The sequence below is a fragment of the Anabrus simplex genome, chromosome 2 (assembly GCF_040414725.1).
Source record: "Anabrus simplex isolate iqAnaSimp1 chromosome 2, ASM4041472v1, whole genome shotgun sequence".
Taxonomy (NCBI): Eukaryota; Metazoa; Arthropoda; class Insecta; order Orthoptera; family Tettigoniidae; genus Anabrus; species Anabrus simplex.
In genome coordinates, this window is record NC_090266.1 from 307,460,244 (window position 1) to 307,483,855 (window position 23,612).

General features: G+C 40.8%; 1 protein-coding gene across 1 annotated transcript in view; it reads left to right on the top strand.

Moving 5' to 3' along the window:
- Positions 1 to 724: 724 nt before the first annotated feature.
- GABA-B-R2 (gamma-aminobutyric acid type B receptor subunit 2) overlaps positions 725 to 23,612 on the top strand; it is an 853,882-nt gene continuing 830,994 nt past the window's right edge. The window contains exon 1 of the mRNA XM_067139049.2: positions 725 to 841. Within this exon, the coding sequence (XP_066995150.2) occupies positions 740 to 841 (102 nt within the window). The 5' untranslated portion in view covers positions 725 to 739. The remainder of the gene's footprint in view (positions 842 to 23,612) is intronic.

Below are 23,612 nucleotides of genomic sequence, written 5' to 3' on the forward strand. Positions count from 1 at the left end.
GAGAATATGAATTGAAATAGTTTAATTGTTTCAGAAATAATTTGAAAGAGTAGGCATCACGATTCGTTTGGAATACCAGAAATGAACAACAAGCGAGTCCACTCTTAACTATCAGAGCGAGAAATTAAATGCTTAAGAAACTAATATTCTCTGCTAGGGATTTATCTGTAATTTTTACTGTTGTCTTTCGAAATTCATTACAAAATTTTATTTTTTATTGGTCACGAAATGGACGTTAGGATACTCTTTCCGGTTATTTCCCCCAAATAGTGTCATTGTGTCCATAAATATATTTCTGATGTATTCCTTATAGTATTGTGATATAGCGCCATATTTAGCTTACTATCTTCTTTCGAACGTCCGTACTACTGAATACAGAAACAAATAAGGATGGACAATGTGAGAGACAGTGTTGTTGATCATTTTAATTTGTTACCTTTTACATTTTAAGATAACTTTTAACGCTTGTTCTAACATTTGCACGGTAACATGAATATTGAGCAGTTGCTACTGCACATACCGCACTGCATGACAGGTGCCATACTTAACCACAACATTTATAAATACAGTAGTATTGTTGTATGTTCTTAATACATTGTTGTATGACATTATTCTCTACCTGACCATTGAGAAAAGCAGTCAGAACAATATAACATATAGTTCCTGATTTCTTCACATTGCCAATATTTTCTTCTTGTTTCAGTGTAATGCGGCTGTGGGAGTGAAGGCCTTCTTCGACATGATGCATGGTGGGCCCCACAAGGTGATGCTTTTCGGTGCTGCCTGCACACAAGTCACAGATCCCATAGCCAAGGCGTCCAAACGGTGGCATCTCACACAGGTGAGCTTTAGTCTCAATTACTATAAGATGATATAGAAAGCAATGCCTGTCTTGTCACAAGAAAAGACCAATGTAGATCGATTAAGCACTTCATACGTGTTCTCTTTGTTAGTGTTACTCGGGGTAATGATTTCTTACAGACGTTTAGAATTTTAATGTGTTAAAATTTATATTTGCCATCTTAGTTTCAATGCACTGTGCTTTTTGTTGATTTTTGATGGGTGGTTCAGTCTCTAATTTATTAATATACTTCCTATGTGATATAACCTTATATACATGTATGTGTCATACTATTGAAACTGCAGAAATTTCCTACTAAAACACATAATCAAAATTGTATAACCTGGATAAATAAAGTACATTAAATTAAATAAATATTTATAACACTCAATGGAGCAACGGAGAGTCAACTCCGTGATATCAAAACCAGATAAAATACAGATCGCACTTTCACGAATATACTTGATTGGATTATTAAGTTCATGGCTTCAATAACCAAAAATGTTTAGTTATATACTTGAGTGTTTCTTCTCCTTTCAAATTATTAACTGACTAAATAAAATTGAAATGATTTTAAAGTTCAAATGTTTTACTGTTGATGTTGATTTTGACCAACCCTTCGTTAAACGTCAGCTGTTGAGTACGACTAATAAACACCTTACACAATAACATAAAAAACACATTATCTATTTACACATGATTAACGATTTTGCGAATGCGAAATATTCCCTGGGAAGACCCCCAATTTACATATTCAAGTAGTACTTTTCTCTGGGATTAGTCTTAGAGTGGTCGCCTAATTTAAGTATAGCGCAATTAAATTATACACAAAATCTAAGATGAAGAAAAGCTAAAAACACATCCCATATGATTACGACATATAATCCACGAATAATTTAAAATAAACTGAATCACGGTTGATACATATCACCACGTTTGATGACCAACAGTACAAATATCAAGAGGATGAGAACCTCTTCACATCAACAACACTATAATGGAATCTCACGAAGTCTAATTTCAACAAAGCAATAGTTACATGGAAATAATACATAGACACTTATAGCACCTGGAAAAGCAAAACAGTATACACAAACATTGGCTGTTTCCTTGTATTAACACGTTGCTGTGTGACTGGTAGTACCCCTCTGCCCTGGGATTCGAATTAGTGGCCTCGATTTCACCATCAGTAGAGAATACTGATAAAACCCTAGCTATCGCTTCAATAGGGGTAATAGTTAGTTATTCAGACATTAATTTAATCATATCTTGTTACAAACACAGAAACCAAATAGAAATGCATTTCCTGCTAAGAGCTGGAATATGTGTGTAGGAACCCGGCCTCTTAACAACATTGAGATTTCCGTTCGCTTGACAATTTCTTCGCCACGTCCCCTAACTCACCAGGCCCTCGGCCATAAATCATTGCCTGGCCGCGCCTATGGCACAAGGGAGGTTCATTACTTCAAATCAAGATTCTGTACAAATAAATGCATTCTCAATGCATCTTCTGCGGTTAAATATTCAACACAATAACACTGATGCACCACTCACAATGCTCAAGTCAGCTCGTGCGTTTATTACACTCTTAAAATATCTCTCAGTATCATGCCGCTATATCATTTTGATTCACCTCAAATTCACAGAAGGCCGCGGTTCAGACACAGCCCGTTACATCGGAGAGTTAACCACGGTTTCCTCTTGCTCACAAGCTAAACATTTATCATTACCTCTAACAAAGATATGAGACTGTAAAATGGAATGAAATTAAGTTACTTTAAATAAAATACAGCGTCTAATCTCAAATAAAAAATACACACGGGCCTAGCTAGTTTTGGGTGGACGGACTTTCGAATCCAGGCACGTCGTCTTCTTTACACACAGGTTATACAGCCATTACTTAATCTAACATGCAATCTACACTACAAATTTACATTATGAATAGTGTACTTTTTCTATTCCCGCATTTAGGATACTGTCCACAGGCAGTGGTGAAGACTCTGTCGTCAGAGGAAAGCTACTACATTAAACTCACACCAATGTTAAAATATTTCCCCCTTCCTAAAGCACTCTGGACCACAAATTAAGCCAACACTTATCCATGCAGTTAAATAAATCGGACTATAGTGCTTGAAATTAGCCTTACTTGTTTCCTTCCCAGATAATCTCACATAATTAAAAATAAAAATCCTTCTGACAAGTCTGAGATAAAGTACTCTGACAGTTTACTACATGTGAAATTATACTAATCCTGTCCTTATATTCTCTCAAGAAAGGAATTTTGGCATACACAAAGTCGTAAAATTGTACTCAACACTGTGACGGGGCCTCCGTCGTTCGAGCCTCGTAAGGCTCGCAGGCTTAGCCTACTCCACGTTGCCGCGGTGGTAGACCATGAGTTCCAAACGTCCCTCGATGATTCTTGAGGTATCCATGGGTCTTGAGTTCACGAGCACTGGAACAATACTTATCACACCACGTTCACAAAGACTCCTTCTCTACACGTTACAGTTATATTTCCACTTGCAATTTATGATTGCATTCACCCTCAGTATGAAAGTTAAATATTTATTAATCAGATTCCGGCAAAGGCATTGCTACTTTCATCAGACCAAGTAACCACTGTTTCGACACTGCTACAGTTTAACCAATTTTAATAGATTGTGATATTGGATTTCTATGTTCAAACCCCTGTCTCTGATGTCTGATTTTCTGCACACAAAGATTGTCACTCCGTAGTTCTCCAATACAGTTTAAACTTTTGAGTTATATTTACGTTATTTTACATGCACTTCCCTGCTTCGATACCCGCGTGTCTATCCACACGATTTCACAGTTTATTCACGCGCACACCAAGGGCTCTCTCTCTCTATCACAAAACATTGTCTAGAGAATAGTCTTTCTCACCCGACGTTCGGCATGATACAGCGTCACGGTCTCGCGATGCGAATGTACGACACAATTTATTCAGATATCCGGCGCGTCGCGACCGACCCGTAATTTGTGCGGCACTATCGTTTAATCACAGTTTCCACTGATGGTGCACTAGAAATGTATTTATTCTGCACACTCCCGTTTACTTTCACGGTTTTCCACAAAAACAAAGCAATGTGCGACCACAGAACGGCCGTGTGGCTGCCTCAAAGACTCGGTGTCGACTACCCCTTCACCCTCACAAGGAGGGGCTTACATGGTTTCACACAGGGTGGGAGGTAAGCAGCGAGACGGTCCCCACTCCGATTTCTAGATCTCAAGATCCACGGCAATTAGCGATGCGACAAGTTGTGTGGCCCGTCAATCACTATAACTTGCTGTATTGCGGAAACCAAAATGACCAGTAGTTTAATAATAATTTGGCCATATAAATCAGGCCTCCGACGGGGAATCCCTATTGGCGGTCCGATTCACAGCTAGCGTGGGTACGCTCTAGCCGCTTACATAAATACTTGGTGGCGTAATTTCATAAATGATGTCATATTAGTCTGATTTATAATTTTGCCAAGGACCAAATATTCTCGATGTTACTTTGACGTGTGCTTTATGTTTAATTAAGGCGACATTTTCCCAAACATGCTTCCAAAATGACCTTCTCACGTTGGCCCTACTGTGAGTCGGCATTTTTTTAGGGGCGGAGTTAACTAGATATATTTTTCTTTCTTGTCTTCCCTCATTATGCGCTCTCGCTTTGGGGGTTTCATCAGCTAAGACACGCGTGAGTTTGGCGTCAGACAGTTGGGGATGTTGCGCAATATGATGCAACTTAGCTCCCGTCCGGACAAAGAAGCTCGAAGCATGTATACTTCCCACATATTAATTTCATAATAAATGTTCATAGTACCGATACGGTCGCAATTTAAAAATTATTACGTCCTTAAATATTCAGCACGAGAAATTTTATTGTAAAGCTGGGTGAAGGAAACAGTTTAGTTCCATGTAAAGAAATAATGTTGGTACCGTCTTCTCAGCCGTTGTAGACAACCTGTAAAACAATTGGGTATTGATTTATGAATACTTTATAACCATTACTGAAAATTAAAACATATTTTTGAAATCTTGAGGTGAGCATTTCAATTGAATGGCCCCTTATACTTCACGTCTAGATTCCATTACACATAAGGAAGAATTTTTGTAGAGAATACACAGTTCATCCAGTGAGGGAAGTAACAAGATAGATCCTCAGCAGACACATTTAATTAACAGGCTGTTTATCACGTGATATAACAACGAAACGACCTCGCTCGTTTGCGTGCTGGTTATCTTTGCACTAAAGGAAAAGTTTACATTACGCTATATATCAGTCACCGTGGTTACATCATTTACTCAGAATACTGTAGTATATAGTACTTACAGTACAACTGTCCACTACAAGTGAGAATTACTGTTCCACCTGTTACAAAACAGGTCCAAAATTCTATGAATGCGTTATTTTAAACTAATAAAGGTTTTTATAAAATTTAATGTATGTATGTTTAGTTCTCAGACCGAAGGCTGGTTGTATCCTCAACAGCTCCACCATTAACTGTCATAGATAGCCTAGGCATCACAGAAGAGGCGTACTAGGGAAGTTAGGAGTGAGCTAGTTTCCCGTTGCTTTCTTCATCGAGCTAGAATTTGCTACTTCATATCAGTCTGTCAAGCCCACTGAAATGTATGCACCAACTAACACTATGAGCAACATTTTCACACCATTCATAACAGGGACTGGCTGCATAAGGAATGGCATTACTAGCGTCACTCATACCTCAGCCACTTTCATATTGTCAAAGACAAGGTTGAGACTGAGATAGGTCAATGAAAGTAGCAAAATTGTTCTAGCCCATACCAGAAAACATAATGCATTGTAGATCTCACCAGCAAAAGCATTAAAATGAAATAACATATTTTTGTGCAGAGCGAGAATTCTGATAAAATTGTCTACATTTTTCCGATATCGAATGACCTTTGAAAGAATGATAACCAAAAAGATAAGTGAAAGTACATTTGTGACTGCTGATACAAGTGTAAGAAGTCCCACGGATCAACGGCGGATATAATAATAATAATAATAATAATAATAATAATAATAATAATAATAATAATAATAATAATAATAACAATAATAATAATTGAATGGAGGCGGAAAAAGAATAAGAGAAAGATAAAGAAGAGTAAGAAGAAGAATTCAGTGCTATACCACCTCAGCCACAAATCCAGGTTAAGTTGCTATGGCGGTAAGCCCAAGATAGTGAGTTCTTGCCCGGCTCAGGCCGGTGGTGTTTGCAGGTCCTCAAATTCGTCAGCCTCGTGTTGCCAGATTTACCGGCACATAAAAGTATTCCTAGAAAACAAAGTTATGCCACCTCGGTGCGTTCGAAGAGCTTAAAGGTAGTTAGTGGGACGTAAAATTATTATTATTATTATTATTATTATTATTATTATTATTATTATTATTATTATTGGCGTACCTCCAACTACTATCAATTTTAATAGGCTGCAAATTGCCACAATTTCGTCCTGAAAAGAGTACTTTAATTCTGTGTTCTCTACAAACGCCGAACCCAAAACCCACAGTGTACCACACTCCAGTGATCGTCAACTGAAATATATTTGTGTGTGGGGTGAGTTTCGGGTCAAATACATCAGAGAAGTACGTGTCGAGGTGTTCTGTGTTACGGTGACGGGTCGAAGGTTTCATGAACTGTTACGACTGCAGATTCATGCTGATCGTGAATTTTGGGTCCATGTACGTTTGTGAATTGACTTTTTATTTGATGAAAATTAACAAATCTCTGTATATAAATTAAGTGTGCGTTTAGACTCAGACAGTGTTTCCAAACAGTGAGAAGTTGGTGGGTAAAAATAGGATCCAAAAATTCCGAAAATTCACTGCCATATGTTACTAAACTTCTGTACCTATTTCACAAACAGTAGCAATGTTTATTCCCACACTGTTACTTTTATAAACAATTTATATATTTTCCATTTCAGTTATTTATCTGCTATAAAATCTAAAATAATACCGTTCATTGTGTTCATGACTTAGTTAATGCACATTTATGGATGTACTACGAATGAAAATGAAAATCCGCAGCCTGTTTCCTGTCATTCGACCGGGTCAGGAATGGAATGAATGAAACCCCATCTGGCAGCGAGGGTAGGAACTGTTCCGGCTGCCGAAGCCTGTCGCACTCCTCTGGGGCAATGATTAATGACTCACGGATGAAATGAAATGACACTGGAGAGTTTTGCTGGAATTAAAGATGACAGGAAAAACCAGAGTACCTGGAGAAAATGTTGTACCACCCCCGTTTTGTCCAGCACAAATTTCACATGGAATGGCAGGGATTTGAACCACGGAACTCAGCGGTGAGAGGCCGACGCGCAGCCGCCTGAACCACGATGGCTCCCGTATGTTCTGTATATAATGCATATACAAGGTGATTATTAATTTGAATGTGGTGTGTTTTAATGAAATAGTGCCAATAGTCATCATCATCATCATCATCATCATCATCATCATCATCATTATCATCATCATCATCTGTTTACCCTCCAGATTCGGTTTTTCCCTCGGACTTAGCGAGGGATCCCACCTCTACCGCCTCAAGGGCAGTGTCCTGGAGCTTCAGACTCTTGGTCGGAGGATACAACTGGGGAGTATGACCAGTACCTCGCCCAGGCTGCCTCACCTGCTATGCTGAACAGGGGCCTTGTGGAGGGATGGGAAGATTGGAAGGGATAGGCAAGGAAGAGGGAAGGAAGCGGCCGTGGCTTTAAGTTAGGTACCATCCCGGCATTCGCCTGGAGGAGAGGTGGGAAACCACGGAAAACCACTTCGAGGATGGCTGAGGTGGGAATTGAACCCACCTCTACTCAGTTGACCTCCCGAGGCTGAGTGGACCCCGTTCCAGCCCACGTACAACTTTTCAAATTTCGTGGCAGAGCCGGGAATCGAACCCGGGTCTCCGGGGGTGGCAGCTAATCACGCTAACCACTACACCACAGAGGCGGAGTGCCAATAGTATGTGATAAAATATCCACAGCCTGTTTCCAGGCATGTGACCGAGTCAGGAATGGAATGAATGAAGCCCCATCTAGTGGTAAAGATAGAAACTGTACCGACTGCCGAAGCCTGTCGCACGCTTCTGGAGCAATGATTAATGACCCAAAAGTGAAATGGATGATATCGGAAAGTCTCGCTGGAACGAAAGATAACAGGGAAACCGGAGTATCCCCAGAATAAACTCTCCCACCTCTACTTTGTCCAGCACAAATCTCACGTGGAGTGGCAGGGATTTGAACCACGGAACTCAGCGATGAGAGGCCACCGCGCTGCTGCCTGAACCACGGACAATTGTGACAATCATGCTTCCGTATTTCCATGGCTTATACGTAAAATATAAATATCCTAACTTAAAAATAATAATGTTGATGTTAACTTATTCAAATAATGTCTAGTGGTTTGCCCATTCAGAAACGGAAAAACTGCCACTGCATGAAAGCACTGATCCGTTACCAAACTCTCGATTGTCCGGGTCAAGCAAGTGGCCGAGAGAGATTGTTGTTGTTGCTTTGTTGTTGTTGTCCGTCCATAGCTTTTCCTACACGTTGCTGGAGTTAGCCGGCCCCGACGGTGTAGGGGTAGCGTGCCCTGCATATTACCCGGAGGCCCCGGGTTCGATTCCCGGCCAGGTCACAGATTTTACCTGCATCTGAGGGCTGGTTCGAGGTCCACTCAGCCTACGTTATTAAAATTGAGGAGCTATCTGACGGTGAGATGGCGGCCCCCGTCTAGAGAACCAAGGATAACGGCCGAGAAGATCCATCGTGCTGACCACACGACACCTCGCAATCTGCAGGCCTTCGAGCTGGGCAGCAGTCGTTTGGTAGGGCATGGCCCTTCGGGGCGTTTGCTCCGTGGAGTTTGTTTGGTTTTGGTGGAGTTACGGGTGCGAACTAAGTTTGACATGTGGAATTGGTCCTGTCTTACGCCCTTTCTGACACCAACCCTGCGTGGAGGGATGCCTTTACTATCGCATGTTTCTGTAGTGATCGATAATGTGGTGTGTTGTGTGTGTGTGGAGAGGGGTGTGTTGGGACAAAATTTTAATGCCATATAATCGCCTCTCGTCCGCCAGCAATAGTTTACACGTGACTGTAACTGCAGTTCATCCCGTCTGCATTCAAACTGATCACCAGACATTCAACTTAGCTTCAGCTGTTTCGTCATTTCTCCCTGTCGAGATTGTTCCTTAATGTTCGATTGTTTTGTGTTTGATTCAATGACGTGTTTCGTACATACTTTCATACCTCTCCTCCTTTTATCCGCTTTCTTGCTGTGCTATAAAATCAATGAATCTCAACTTGCGAATCAGTCCCTCCTATCCTGGAGGAGGGGAGACGGTGCTCTACCTAACTGGACTCAGCTATACGGTAGCATGATTTGCTGCTAGGACAGCAGCCTACTCCGTTATTACTACAAGGTAGGATAATAATAATAATAATAATAATAATAATAATAATAATAATAATAATAATAATAATAATAATAATAATGTTATAGTCCGCCTCCGTGGTGTAGTGGTTAGTGTGATTAGCTAACAACTCCGGAGGCCCGGGTTCGATTCCTGGCTCTGCCACGAAATTTGAAAAGTGCTACGAGGGCTGGAACGGGGTCCACTCAGCCTCGGGAGGTCAACTGAGTAGAGGTGGGTTCGATTCCCACCTCAGCCATCCTGGAAGTGGTTTTCCGTGGTTTCCCACTTCTCCTCCAGGAAAATGCCGGGATGGTACCTAACTTTAGGCCACGGCCGCACCCTTCCCTCTTCCTTGTTTATCCCTTCCAATCTTCCCATCCTCCCGCAAGGCCCCTGTTGAGCATAGCAGGTGAGGCCGCGTGGGCGAGGTAGGCCTACTGGGCATCCTCCTCAGTTGTATCACCCGACCCAATGTCTCACGCTTCAGGACACTGCCCTTGAGGCGGTAGAGATAGGACTCACTGAGTCCGAGGAAAAAACTAACGCTAGAGGGTAAACAGATTAAGGAGCAGAAGAAGAAGAAATATTTGTACAACATTAGACGAAGGAAATGTTTGATATTCAAACCGCTTTATTAATTTATTTTGAATAAATAAGCTATAATAATTCGTGAATGAATCGTGTGCAGATATGTAGAATGATTTTCTCTCCTAATTGCAAGCTATCCTAGAGCTATGAGAAGATATTGGTATACAACGGTACAGAATTATGCAAAATGAGTGTGACGAAGAAATGGATGGACTGGACAAAACGATGACATATGTAGAGGGTGGAGTATGATGGAAAACCTTACGTGATACCGACCCGATCAATGTTTGTAAACTGTGCAATATGTTCGTAATGATGACAGATTATTCATTTTCAACAAGTTGGCTGGTGGCTCGATCAAATCTAATTTATATTGATGCCTTCGCGACATTGTAGAGAGTAATTCTAGTTCCTGCTACACACTTCTAGACAATGTAGAGGCGACTGTAATGTGAAGCCCTCAATTGCCACGCCTGTCCGGAAACAGACTACTTCCGTACTAAAAGGAAAACCAGGTCGAATTAAGGAATGCTTGCGCAAGTTCTGGCTGCAGCATGAGAGATTTAGGGTACGCCGGGTTATTTTTGATCGAGTGTATCAGAACACGCCTTGCAGATGGAATGTACGCTTCGAATTGCTAGTCATTACAACGAGCATCTCTTGTATGTTATCTGAAGTGAAATATTGAAAACTTGATTCGACATAGTTTTCCTGGAAGCAAGGAGGTAATTTATCGTAATAGCTTGTTGTATTCAGATAATAATAGTTCAACAAATGGGGGGGGGGGGAGGAGGGGGTGTTAAATGTTCACTGTATTTAATGACGTGTAATGTTACTTATCCTTCATTAAACCACAACATTTCTTCATCTTCAGTTCTGTCGTTTATCTCAGAGAGTCATTGTATATTGCGAGGAGATATGTTTCATTTCTTAACTTCTGCTCAGTTCACCTCAACCTCTACCTGTTTCTGAGGAGCCAGATTTGCGAGCGGCTCATTATCGGCTGCGGCCAGAACAAAGAGCCGGAATATATTATGTGTCACTTCATTTCTCCTAAAGGTAGTTCTATATCTTTTATCCTCCGTTCCTTAGTGCAAGTTCTGTCACTTATTTGAACTCATCGTCTCACCCTACTTGTTCCCGGAAATCGATTAACCCTGCTAACACCTATCTGCATACACTCGCGGCAAGATACAAAGGATTGTTATCCACAGCTTTTCAACTGTAAATCGTCATTGAACTCATGCATATCTTGTTCCTCTTAATTGTCTAGATCAAAGGTATTTACAGTATGCTCCTAATGTAATACTTTCTTTTATTTATAAACTACTTCTTTGATCTCCTTATTATCTGACTTTTTCACTTTCGAATTACCATGTTATAGGTTGCACTACAAGCAAGAAATCGCTTGAACTGTCCTGCGCTACTTCCATACAAATAAATGGCTTATCTTTCTTTTCTTGCTATTTGCTTTACGTCGCACCGACACAGATAGGTCTTATGGCGACGTTGGAATAGGAAAAGCCTAGGAAGTGGACGGAAGCGGCCGTGGCCTGGTGTGAACATGGGAAACCACGGAAAACCATCTTCAGGGCTGCCGACAGTGGGGCTCGAACCCACTATCTCCCGATTACTGGATACTGGCCGCACTTAAGCGACTGCAGCTATCGAGCTCGGTAATGGCTTATCTTCACCTCCAAGAACGTTAATACTCTAAATCTTGAAACCGTGATAGAGAGGCTCACGAAAATGACACCCGCCTCTGGCTGACTCATTTGTGTCACTTACCAGGCAGTTCCGTATTACAGGGAAGTTGCTCATTTCAGAGTGTCAATGTTTGAATCTTGGTGCTGACCTTGGTCGTTCTGAATAGAAATCGCAGAGTATTCCCCATGTTCATTCGCACTCACAATTCGCACAAATGCTGTAGGAGTACTCCATACTAAAATCTTAGATATCTACCCAAGTAACTGCATATACACACAACGCCGAAGACACCGACAAAACACAGATTATCACATTTTTTCATTCGAAACTGATAATTAAAGACGTATTGAGCCTCAATAATGTGTAAACAACATCTAAGTCAACCTCGTGTTGAAATTATTGTATACTAGCAAGATACCCGTGCTTCGCTACGGTATTATACTGACATTTATAATTGAATGCTTATTGTTTTAGATATATAATCCGCCAAAATTCGCGATCTGACTGGTTTTCTAATAGATTACGGCAAGTTTCCGCCCATTTTTCAATCTTTCCTTCCAGCAATCGATTTCGTACTTCTCGGGCTAGGTCCAGGTATTCCACCCGGTCAGTTGGGTCGCTAAATCTTTGCCATATTTTCCTATAAGCATTTTTAATATGGATCAAATCCTTCAGGAGATCCGGCGTGGTGTCGTCTTGGGTGCCTTGGCGGTACTGAACTCGCGGCTGGACTGCATTCTTTGCCATTACGCGTCCAGGGCCCATTTCCAGCGCGGTCCGCACATTTGACGACGGTCCAGAACATTATTATTATTATTATTAATATTATTATTATTATTATTATTATTATTATTATTATTATTATTATTATTATTATTATTATTATTATTATTATTAGATGTTCCGGACCCCACAGCAAGATGCAAGACCGCTACTTGGCGGTAAATTACATCTGCTGCCATTGTCATTGTTGATAATGTGACCAGCACCATTGGCGAGCGTAGGCAAGTGTGCGGGATTTCTGGCGATACGAATGACATACTTCCGTGCATTATTAACCTTATTATAGAGGTCAACAATTTGACGGTCAATCGCATTCCTATCGTTTATTTCAAATGTGTTTAAATTTTTATTTATATGCCAGGAGAATTTACTGTAATCTAAGAACGTTCTCCCAAGGAAAAGATGGCTGATGAAAACGAACCCAGGAAAGATTAAAAATGAGCGGTTTATGATCAGAATAAGTACATCGAAAATCTACAGCCTGTTTCCAGTCATTCGAAAGGGTCAGTAATGGAATGAATAAAACCCCATCTAGCAGCGACAATAAGAACTGTGCCGGCTGCCGAAGCACCCCTCTGGGGCAATGATCGATGAATGACAAATGAAATTAAATATTGGACAGTGTTGCTGGAATGAATGATGACAGGGAAAACTGGAGTATCCGGCGAAAAACCTGTCTCGCCTCCGTTTTGTTCAGCACGAATATCACATGGAGTGACCGGGATTTGAACCACGGAACCCAGCTGTGAGAGGCCGGCGCGCATCCGCCTGAGCAACGGAGGCTCCTTATAAGTACAGTACATTATGAACAGTAAAATCAATTGATCTCACCTCCTTTTACACCCATCGCCGTTAAGTTTATTCCCCCCCCCCAAAACAAAAATTAAAAGGAGTGTTTCTTTATGTTTAAAGGAGATTCCAAACACTAATGTTCACGTCTATTACCTTCAGTTTTGAGATATAAGTATCCCCATAAAAGTAATTAACTTTCTTCACTTCCTTTCACACTCCTTCCCGCTAAGTGAATTTTCCGGCAAAAAAATACTTGTTTTTTTTAATACAGTAATAAAGGATCATCTAAATACCAATTATCACTACTCTAACTTCTTCAGTTCTGGATTTATGTGTCCTCATGAAAGGAATTCAACTCCTCTTCACTCCCTCTCCCCCCACCGCCAAGATGGTCTCCCCTCCCCCCAAACGCGTTTTTCTTTGTTTTTAAAGGAAATCCAAATACCAATTTCCACGTATGTAATAACTTTAGTTTTTATTAGATGTATGTATTCTCATACAATTAAGTCAATTAATTTTTCAATTCTTTCACCCCCCCCCCCTTTCATTGGATTTTCCGAGAGTATGTGTTTCTTTACTTTTAAAGCAGATTCCAAATATCAAATTTTACGTCTGTAACATCTGCATTTTTGAGATATCTGTAGCCTAATTAAAATAATTCAACACCATTTTCAGTCACGTTTACACCCCCCCCCCTCCGTCCACCCAAGTGGTATTTCCGAAAACTAAAAATACACGTTCCCTTATTTTTAATAGAGATAAAAAATACCATTTTTCACTTCTGTAACATGTTAAGTTTTTTGAGATATACTGTAGAAATTCTCATTTTAAAATTTCACCCCTTTTTAGTTCCCCTTAAGTGGAGTTTCCAAAAACAAATCACCTATGTTTCTTTACATTTACAGGAAATTCCAAATACCCACTTTTTACGTCTAACATTTTACGTTTCTCAGATATTCTGTAGATATAGTCTTTCAAAAATTTCACCCCAATTTGTCACTCCTGTTTAACCGCCATTAATTGGATTTTCCAAAAACCAAAAAATACGTGTTTCTTAATTTTTAAAGGAGATCCCATACACAAATTTTCAGTTCTGCAATATCTTCAGTTTCTGAGATATATGTATCCTCATTAAAGGCATTCAACCCATTATTCACCGTTTTACACCCCTACTACTGGGATTTAGAGAAAACAAAAAATTGCGTGTTCCTTTATTTTTAAAGGAGATTCTAAATATCAATTTTTACATCTGTAAACTTTTAAAGTTTTAAGATGTACACACACTCAGTATAAAAATTCACCCCCCTCTTCACCCCCCATTATTTGGATTTTCAAAAAACGAAAAAATACCCGTTTATTTTTAAAGTAGTTCCTAAATACCAATTTTCAGGTCTGTAATATCTTCAGGTTCTGAAATATAAGTACCCTTGTTAAAGGCATTCAACCACTTTTTCACCATTTTCACCCCTCCTATTGGGATTTTCCGAAAACAAAAAAATATGTTTCTTTATTTTTAATGAAGATTCAAAATACTAATTTTTACATCTGTAAACTTTAAAAGTTTTGAGATATAGATGCACTCATTTTAAAATTTCACCCCCCTTTTCACCCTCCCATTAATTGGATTTTCCAAAAACAAAAAAATACGTGTTTCTTTATTTTTTAAAAAGATCAAAAGTACCAATTTTCAGGTCTGTAATGTCTTCAGTTTCTGAGATATAAGTACCGGTATACTGATTAAAGGCATTCAACCACTTCTTCACCCTTTTTCACCCTTCCTATTGGAATTTTCTGAAAACAAAAAAAATACGTGTTTCCTTATTTTTAAAGAAGATTCTAAATACCTATTTTTACATCTGTAAACTTTTAAAGTTTTGAGATATAGATGCACTCATTTTTAAAATTCACCCCCCTTTTCACCCTCTTTGCGACGGAATATCCAAAAATCCTCTCTTAGCGAGCACCTACATCTTAATACGAATATATTCCCAAAATTCCATTTCTTTATGCCCGGTAGTTTTGGCTCGGCGATGATGAATCAGTCAGTCAGTCAGTCAGTCAGTCAGTCAGGACAAGTTATTTTATATACACTGACTGACAGTGACAATGCAACACCAAGGAGGAGTGGTTCGAAAGGGATGAAAGTTGGGGAAAAAAACAGAGACGGCACGGACGAATAATTGATGTTTATTTCAAACCGATATGCAGGTTACACAATGCGCACGGCATCGACTCAGTAGGATGTAGGACCACCGCGAGCGGCGATGCACGCAGAAACACGTCGAGGTACAGAGTCAATAAGAGTGCGGATGGTGTCCTGAGGGATGCTTCTCCATTCTCTGTCAACCATTTGCCACAGTTGGTCGTCCGTACGAGGCTGGGGCAGAGTTAGCAAACGGCGTCCAATGAGATCCCACACGTGTTCGATTGGTGAGAGATCCGGAGAGTACGCTGGCCACGGAAGCATCTGTACACCTCGTAGAGCCTGTTGGGAGATGCGAGCAGTGTGTGGGCGGGAATTATCCTGCTGAAACAGAGCATTGGGCAGCCCCTGAAGGTACGGGAGTGCCACCGGCCGCAGCACATGCTGCACATAGCGGTGGGCATTTAACGTGCCTTGAATACGCACTAGAGGTGACGTGGAATCATACGCAATAGCGCCCCAAACCATGATGCCGCGTTGTCTAGCGGTAGGGCGCTCCACAGTTACTGCCGGATTTGACCTTTCTCCACGCCGACGCCACACTCGTCTGCGGTGACTATCACTGACAGAACAGAAGCGTGACTCATCGGAGAACACGACGTTCCGCCATTCCCTCATCCAAGTCGCTCTAGCCCGGCACCATGCCAGGCGTGCACGTCTATGCTGTGGAGTCAAACGTAGTCTTCTGAGCGGACGCCGGGAGTGCAGGCCTCCTTCAACCAATCGACGGGAAATTGTTCTGGTCGATATTGGAACAGCCAGGGCGTCTTGCACATGCTGAAGAATGGCGGTTGTCGTGTCGTGCGGGGCTGCCACCGCTTGGCGGCGGATGCGCCGATCCTCGCGTGCTGACGTCACTCGGGCTGCGCCTGGACCCCTCGCACGTGCCACATGTCCCTGCGCCAACCATCTTCGCCACAGGCGCTGCACCGTGGACACATCCCTATGGGTATCGGCTGCGATTTGACGAAGCGACCAACCTGCCCTTCTCAGCCCGATCACCATACCCCTCGTAAAGTCGTCTGTCTGCTGGAAATGCCTCCGTTGACGGCGGCCTGGCATTCTTAGCTATACACGTGTCCTGTGGCACACGACAACACGTTATACAATGACTGTCGGCTGAGAAATCACGGTACGAAGTGGGCCATTCGCCAACGCCGTGTCCCATTTATCGTTTGCTACGTGCGCAGCACAGCGGCGCATTTCACATCATGAGCATACCTCAGTGACGTCAGTCTACCCTGCAATTGGCATAAAGTTCTGACCACTCCTTCTTGGTGTTGCATTTGCTCTGTCAGTCAGTGTATATAGATTTTTCAGTGGATGATATTTGTATGAAATAATTAGTAATGGCGACAAGGTAAAAGCCGCCTGGACTAATCTGCCTCTTACATTGAGATCCCGGGTTAATTTGCCGACTAGGTCAAAGGTATAGAACAACTGAGGAGCTATCTATCGTTTAGAAAGCGGGCCTGGTCTAGAAAACCAAGAATAACGATCGTCGCGTTGAATACGCACCACCTCGTAATCTGCAGGCCTTCGGGCTGGTAACAATGTTCGTTAGTCCGGCTCCATGGCTAAATGGTTAGCGTGCTGGCCTTTTAATTCAAGGGGCCCCGAGTTCGATTCCCGGCCGGGTCGGGGTTTTAACCTTAATTGATTATTTCCACTGGCCCGCGGACTGGGTGTGTGTGTCATCCTCAAACAGAAAATTTAAAAATCAAGGAGAGAATAAGAAAAATATAAAAGTAAAAAAGCCTAATATATATATATATATATATATTAGAAATATTTTTTTTAATCGCTTGGTGCGCTAAGGCCCCTCAGAGATGTAGCGCTCCGTGGTTTGATTTAGTTTGACAAGGTAAATTCTTAGCTTGGTATAAGATCCTGAAAATGAAAACCTACAACCTGCTTTCCAGTCATTGACCGGGTCAGGGATGGAAAGAATGAACCAGATATAGGCTCTAATTAGAATGGGGTCGTCACTCACAAAGTGATATTAATGACTGATGAATGCTATGAAATGATAATGGAGAGTGTTGCTGGAATGAAAGATGACAGGGAAAACCGGAGTACCCGGAGAAACCCTGTCCCGCCTCCGCTTTGTCCAGCACAAATCTCACATGGAGGGACCGGGATTTGAAGTACGGTTTCCAGCGGTGAGAGGCCGACGCGCTGCCGTTTGAGCCATGGAGGCTCCTAGTATAAGAGCCTAAACCAAGAAATTATTATAAATTACACCTGCTTCAGTAGCTTGTGGGGTGTGTATAGTAGGTCACAGATTTTCTGTGCATTATTTTATCATAATAATCTATCAGATTTAATATTGCATTTTACTTTGGACGCTGCTCCTGCTCGACCAAGGAAGAATATAGCATAGTATTCTCTACCAACCCGGAGTAAATTATTGTATCCTTAAAAAAGCCTTACCGAGCTCGACAGCTGAAGTCGCTTAAGTGCGGCCAGTATCCAGTATTCGGGAGATAGTGGGTTCAAACCCCACTCTCGGCGGCCCTGAGGATGGTTCTCCGTAGTTTCCCATTTTCACACCAGGCAGATCTGGGGCTGAAGAAAACGTTTGCTTCCATCCCACTCCTAGCCCTTTCCTGACCTATCGTCGCCATAAGACCTATCTGTGTCGGTGCGACGAAAAGCAACTTGTAAAAAAGAAGCCTTGACAGTCGACATTTAGACCAGGATGACTTTTCTAGTCATCTTACTCAGAAGCAGTGTCGACCCTCTCCCATATTCAAATCGTCATTGCGCCTGCGAAAACCGACATACTCACCCGCAGTACATACATAATGAGAGAGTGTTCCTTGAAAATGCTTACACAATATTAAATCTTACTGGCCAAATTTCTACAGTAAGCTAAAAGCCGGGCTGAGTGGCTCAGACGGTTAAGGCGTTGGACTTATGATCCCGACTTGGTAGTTTCGATCCTGGCTCAGTACGGTGGTATTTGAAGGTGCTCAAATACGTCAGCCCCGTGCCGGTATATTTACTGGCACGTTGAACTCCTGCGGGACTAAATTCTGGCACTTCAGCGTGTCCGAAAATCAGAACAGTAGTTAGTGGGACGTAAAGCAAATAAATTATTATTATTATTATTATTATTATTATTATTATTATTATTATTATTATTATTATTATTATTATTATTATTATTATTATTATTATTATTATTATTATTCTTTCCTTCTTCGTTCTTAATCCGTTTACACTGCAGGGTTGAATTTTTCCTCGGACTCAGCGAGGTATCCCACCTCTACCGCCTCAAGGGCAGTGTCCTCTATATGCAGACCAAAGTATATGGTAGAGTGTCACGCCAATTCAATTATCCTGTAAAAAGGATTTAATTGCTGGGTTAGCAACATATTTATCGACTTAATTAATCTACACTCGATGTTTTGTGGCAGAAAACTTCGCCAATATATATTTTTAAAATCTCAGTTTTCGAAATCTAGAAGTTTGTAAATTTTACTTCCATTTAACAAATATTCATAATCTCTATTAGGCCTATATTTGGCCACAAGACTGACTGACTGACTCACTGATATTAATGATATTAATGTTCAGATATTTAATATTTTACCCCGAACAATTTCGAAATATTCAGTCCATTTTAATGACGGTGCAGACCTTCGTTTCGAGGTATTTTGTGGCTAAACGATAATTGCTGTCAACAAACGGATTGAGCTTTCGGTTCCAAAAATTAAGAGATCTACAACTTTGGTCCTACGACGTTTTTTCGCATATCGACCCCTTCTACCTTAGATTGAGCTTCATTTTCCCAGTTTTGGTCAATTTTGTTTGTTTTTAACATATTATTCGACTGATTCACACACTTATAAGACAGATAGAAGCACGAAATTCATCAGGCTCCTTGCCACGACCATTGGCCTTACAAAAACCAAATTTCATTATTCTAGCTGACATACATGTATGGTAAAACGAAAGGAATATGCGGAGACTGTATTGTAGTTTCAGAATAATCTATGTTTCCAAAGCGATCTAAGGTGCAGCCGATGGAGATACGACAAAACTCCCAAGAAGCAAAATTGTAGGTGTGTAGGTTATTTCAACATCGATATCCTGCTAAGTTTCAAGACTGTAGTTGTCTGCTAAGTTGGCAAAATAATTTTTCAACTTGTGAAAAGCGTAAGAAATGTAACATAGGCTAGATTGAAACATTCACCTCTATCTATGGTAGAAATAGCAGAGGACCAAACATGTAGGCCACTAAAAGGACCGTCCGGTGCCACAGTCCGTTTGTCAATGCGGCATGCCGTTTCCCCACAGTATATTCCGAAAAGACCAGTTCGAAAGCAGAGCACCCGGGAGTTTGGAGGCGGATCCCACAAAGAGCGAAAGCGAGTATTGCATATATTACCTCTGTTCTGGATGATCACTACTATGGACAGTACGACTTTCTTGTGCAACGTGATATTCGCTCAACATGATCTCAGCTTATGTTACTACGACTCGCTGTAAACGGAAACCGCTACACTGTTACTAAAGGATCATACTTTGTTGATGATAATTGTTGTCGATGACGCTGGAAGAATAGACTAGAAGGATACTTGTAATATGACAATGATGGCAACAGTGGGTGAAGGAAAAGAATGTTTTTATTGTTCATAATTATGAGCCTAATGGTACTTGATGCACATACACCAAACTTAAAACATAAAAATGGGTGCAGATATAACTAGAAGAAGGGGAAACTGACCCAGCTCAGGAATACTTTGATAACCTGTTCCTGAACTCAACAGCTGTAAATCCCTTGTTGAGGGTCAATCAAAAAGTTAATAACGATTTCTCTTCGTAGTGGTATGCCATTCTAACGTTGCTTCTTACAGTACTCTGGGGTGCAGAGAATTTCTTTGATTCACCCCACTCTAAGGGACAGAGAGGAAGGAATGAATGTAGGTGTCGAACTAAGAATGACAAGAGGAAAATTAAGTGAAGCCTAGTCCATAAAAGACTAGCGTTATGTCAGAGCCGGAAGATAGAAGTTGATTAAGGAAGATCAGATAACACCAGATAATACAAGTGAAACAGAAGAGATTCTGGTATACGTAAACGGGAGCTGGACTAGGCTCAAGTAGGCCTATGTATCCCGTATTTAACATGCATTATGGAATTTAGGTATTAGTTTCAGAATCTCAGTTCCACCGTTCTTATATAGAAGAGATGAAGTCGAAAGTGTATCATCGGGTTCAATACTTCTCAACGAAGGGTGATATTGCTGTTAAAGAAAGATCTTCCCTCTTCCATTTCAGAGAAAGCTTGACATCACGAGCGCAACCATCAGGAAGAGAAACGACAGCATTGGAGATTGGATTGCGTTTGGCTATTTCCCGGCTGTATGGGAACAGAACCCTTACACAAACGAATGGATGCCTTTGCCTTCCGTAGAGCTGATACGTACGTCATAACCCAAAAGGCATGCCTTAGTGGAATAATCTGTGAAAGAAGATTCAACATTCTTGCATTATTAAAAAAGAGATATTGGACTGTAGACAACAGGAGGAGACGTTTTATATCTATGTGGATAGGTTTACTATTGGCCGTTACCGAGCATCACACGACCATTTTGAAACCTATAAATGACACTGTACCGTTGAACATATACGTCTTCAATCAATACTTATGTAATTTAGAGGAGATAAGTTTCTGCTTTCCAGCAGAAATTGAGCCTCATTCAATTATCAAACTTTTAATGCATTCGTAAATTTTTGATCTTCAAATAAAACATAAAAGGTGTGACAGAGATTACAAATAATTGAAATTATAGTTTGAATTACAAGACTGAACTACAATAAAAGTTCTTGCTTCATAGGATGGTTAATGAAGATAAATACAATTTACGTTTTGTCAGTACTTTATGAAAATTAAACTTTGATTTAAAAAACCTCAGAGACCCATGGTTCAATTTCTTTCAGACCGTATGATTACTTCTTTGTTCGGATATCATATAAAGCGGTTGGGTGCACTTTTATGAAACTCGACATATACTTCACAATTGTGCCAAATTAGATGTTGGACTAATCATCAACATTGCATTCAAAGGAGGAAGAGCGGGCTAACACGGGGTTTGCCATTGTTTTGAAAAGGCCAGCTTTAATGTTTCATACAATACTTTAAACTTAACTGAGGTTATGTTACGACATGTCAGCGTTTTTGATATAGCCCACCATGATTGAGGTAATTACGAATAGGCTATGAAATGATATTGCTGTCGGCTTTGAACCCGCGTTCCTTGGATCAAGAGGATGACACTCTACTACCAATCCTCGAAGTTAGTCCCTGGATCTAATCAACAATAGCATTACACTGACTAAGTGAGGTGTCTTCTGTCTCCTCTGCTGCCACTCACCTCAGCTAAATGGCATTACTGCTACAACTGTAAAACCACTAAATCGTCCAAGACGGTTACAGCAGCTAGTGTAGTATAAGATAAATTAAAATAAGACAGTTAAATGTTAAAATATGTTACAAGTGTGAAAATGCTTAATTTGAGAGTAACACGAAAATTAAACTGTGTACTTGTATCAACATAAGGGTCTCCTACCTTACGTGAACTCAACCTCAGGATGCAGTTTTAATGATCGCGCTGAAGCTGGTAGATAGTACTACGATCACTAGCGTCCAACACCTGCATGCACCAAGCTAGTTGGCCATGCGGATAGGGTCGCGTAGATGCGACATTGTTTGCGAGAGGGGGTGGCTTCGAATACCACCATCGGCAGTCCTGAGGATGGTTTTCCGTGCTTTTCCATTTTCACACGACGAAAATGATGTACCTTAATTAAGGCCATGGCTTTGCTATCCTTCTCTTGCCGAAAACCTTGAATGTGTTAGTGCGACATTAAACCATTAGCAAAACATAAAATAAATAAATAAATAAATAAATAAATAAATAAATAAATAAATAAATAAATAAATAAATAAATAAATAAATAAATAAATAAATAAATAAATAAATAAATAAATAAATAAATAAATGTAGGAGTGGGACCTACGTGTGGATATATTGTTAAGTAAATATAGCAAAAATCGTAGATTTGGAGAGAATTCAATGTTAGGTGAGTAACGTATTTAGACTGGTTAACTTGCTGTCCTTTTGAAATCATTGGTAATCAATTAAAATTTAATTACGCATCAATACATCCTCAACAATAAAACATCAATATATTTATTTATCCCTCCAGGTTCGTTATAGTGGTAACGATTAGTATGTTGTGGTAAATGTGAAATTTCTTCGTATAATTTAGTCACTATTCCTTAGAATGATGCAATCATCCTCAAAACCTAACTGTGATTGTTTGTGTACTTCGTGAAGTATCCAGCCTTTACCGCTTCGAGGGCAGTGACCTCGAGCTGAGACATTTGGTCGGAGATACAACTGGAGAGAAAGGCCAGTACGTCGCCCAGGCGGCCTCACCTCCTATGCTGAACAGGAGCCTTGTGGTGGATGGGAATATCGGAACGGATAGACAAGGAAGAGGGAAGGAAACGGCCGTGCCTTTAAGTTAGGTACCATCCCAGCATTTGTCTGGAGAAGCAATGGGGAAACTAAGGAAATCCACTTCGAAGATGGCTGAGGTGGGAATCGAACCCTCTCTACTCAGTTGACCTCCCGAGACTGAGTGGACCCCGTTCCAGCCCTCGTACCAGTTTTCAAATTTCATGGTAGAGCCGGGAATCGAACCTTGGCCCTACGGGTGTGGTAGCTAATCGCACTAACCACTACTCGACAGAGGCAGACGTGTACTCCTATACCTCGTTTAAAATCAAAACAAACAACATTACCTCTTAACAAATCTTGAAGTAAATTATGAAGCGTATGAAACTGTTTTTATAGGACGTTTATAACGGTTACCGCTATTGGCTGCCGTACTCGGGGGCCCTTGTTCGATTCTCGGTACTGCCAGAGATTTAAGAATGGCAGGAGGTCAGGTATGTGGTTAGAATGGTACGTGCAGCTCACCTCTATGGGAAAGAAATACAACACCTCGGGATGAGGACACGAGTTTACTTATCCCTCTAGCTTATTTCTGTGTCCGAATAAATACAAGTTTCCGACCAGTCTCACTCGTGCATTTGTTTATTCACTTTTATTCGTTTCTCAAGAAAGTGAGTTCGATCCGTGATGAGATCGATTGTCTTTCTGGGTGTTTAAATGCGACAACTCAGTGTCCTCGGTTTTTAGCACGTTATAAACTCCTGTGGG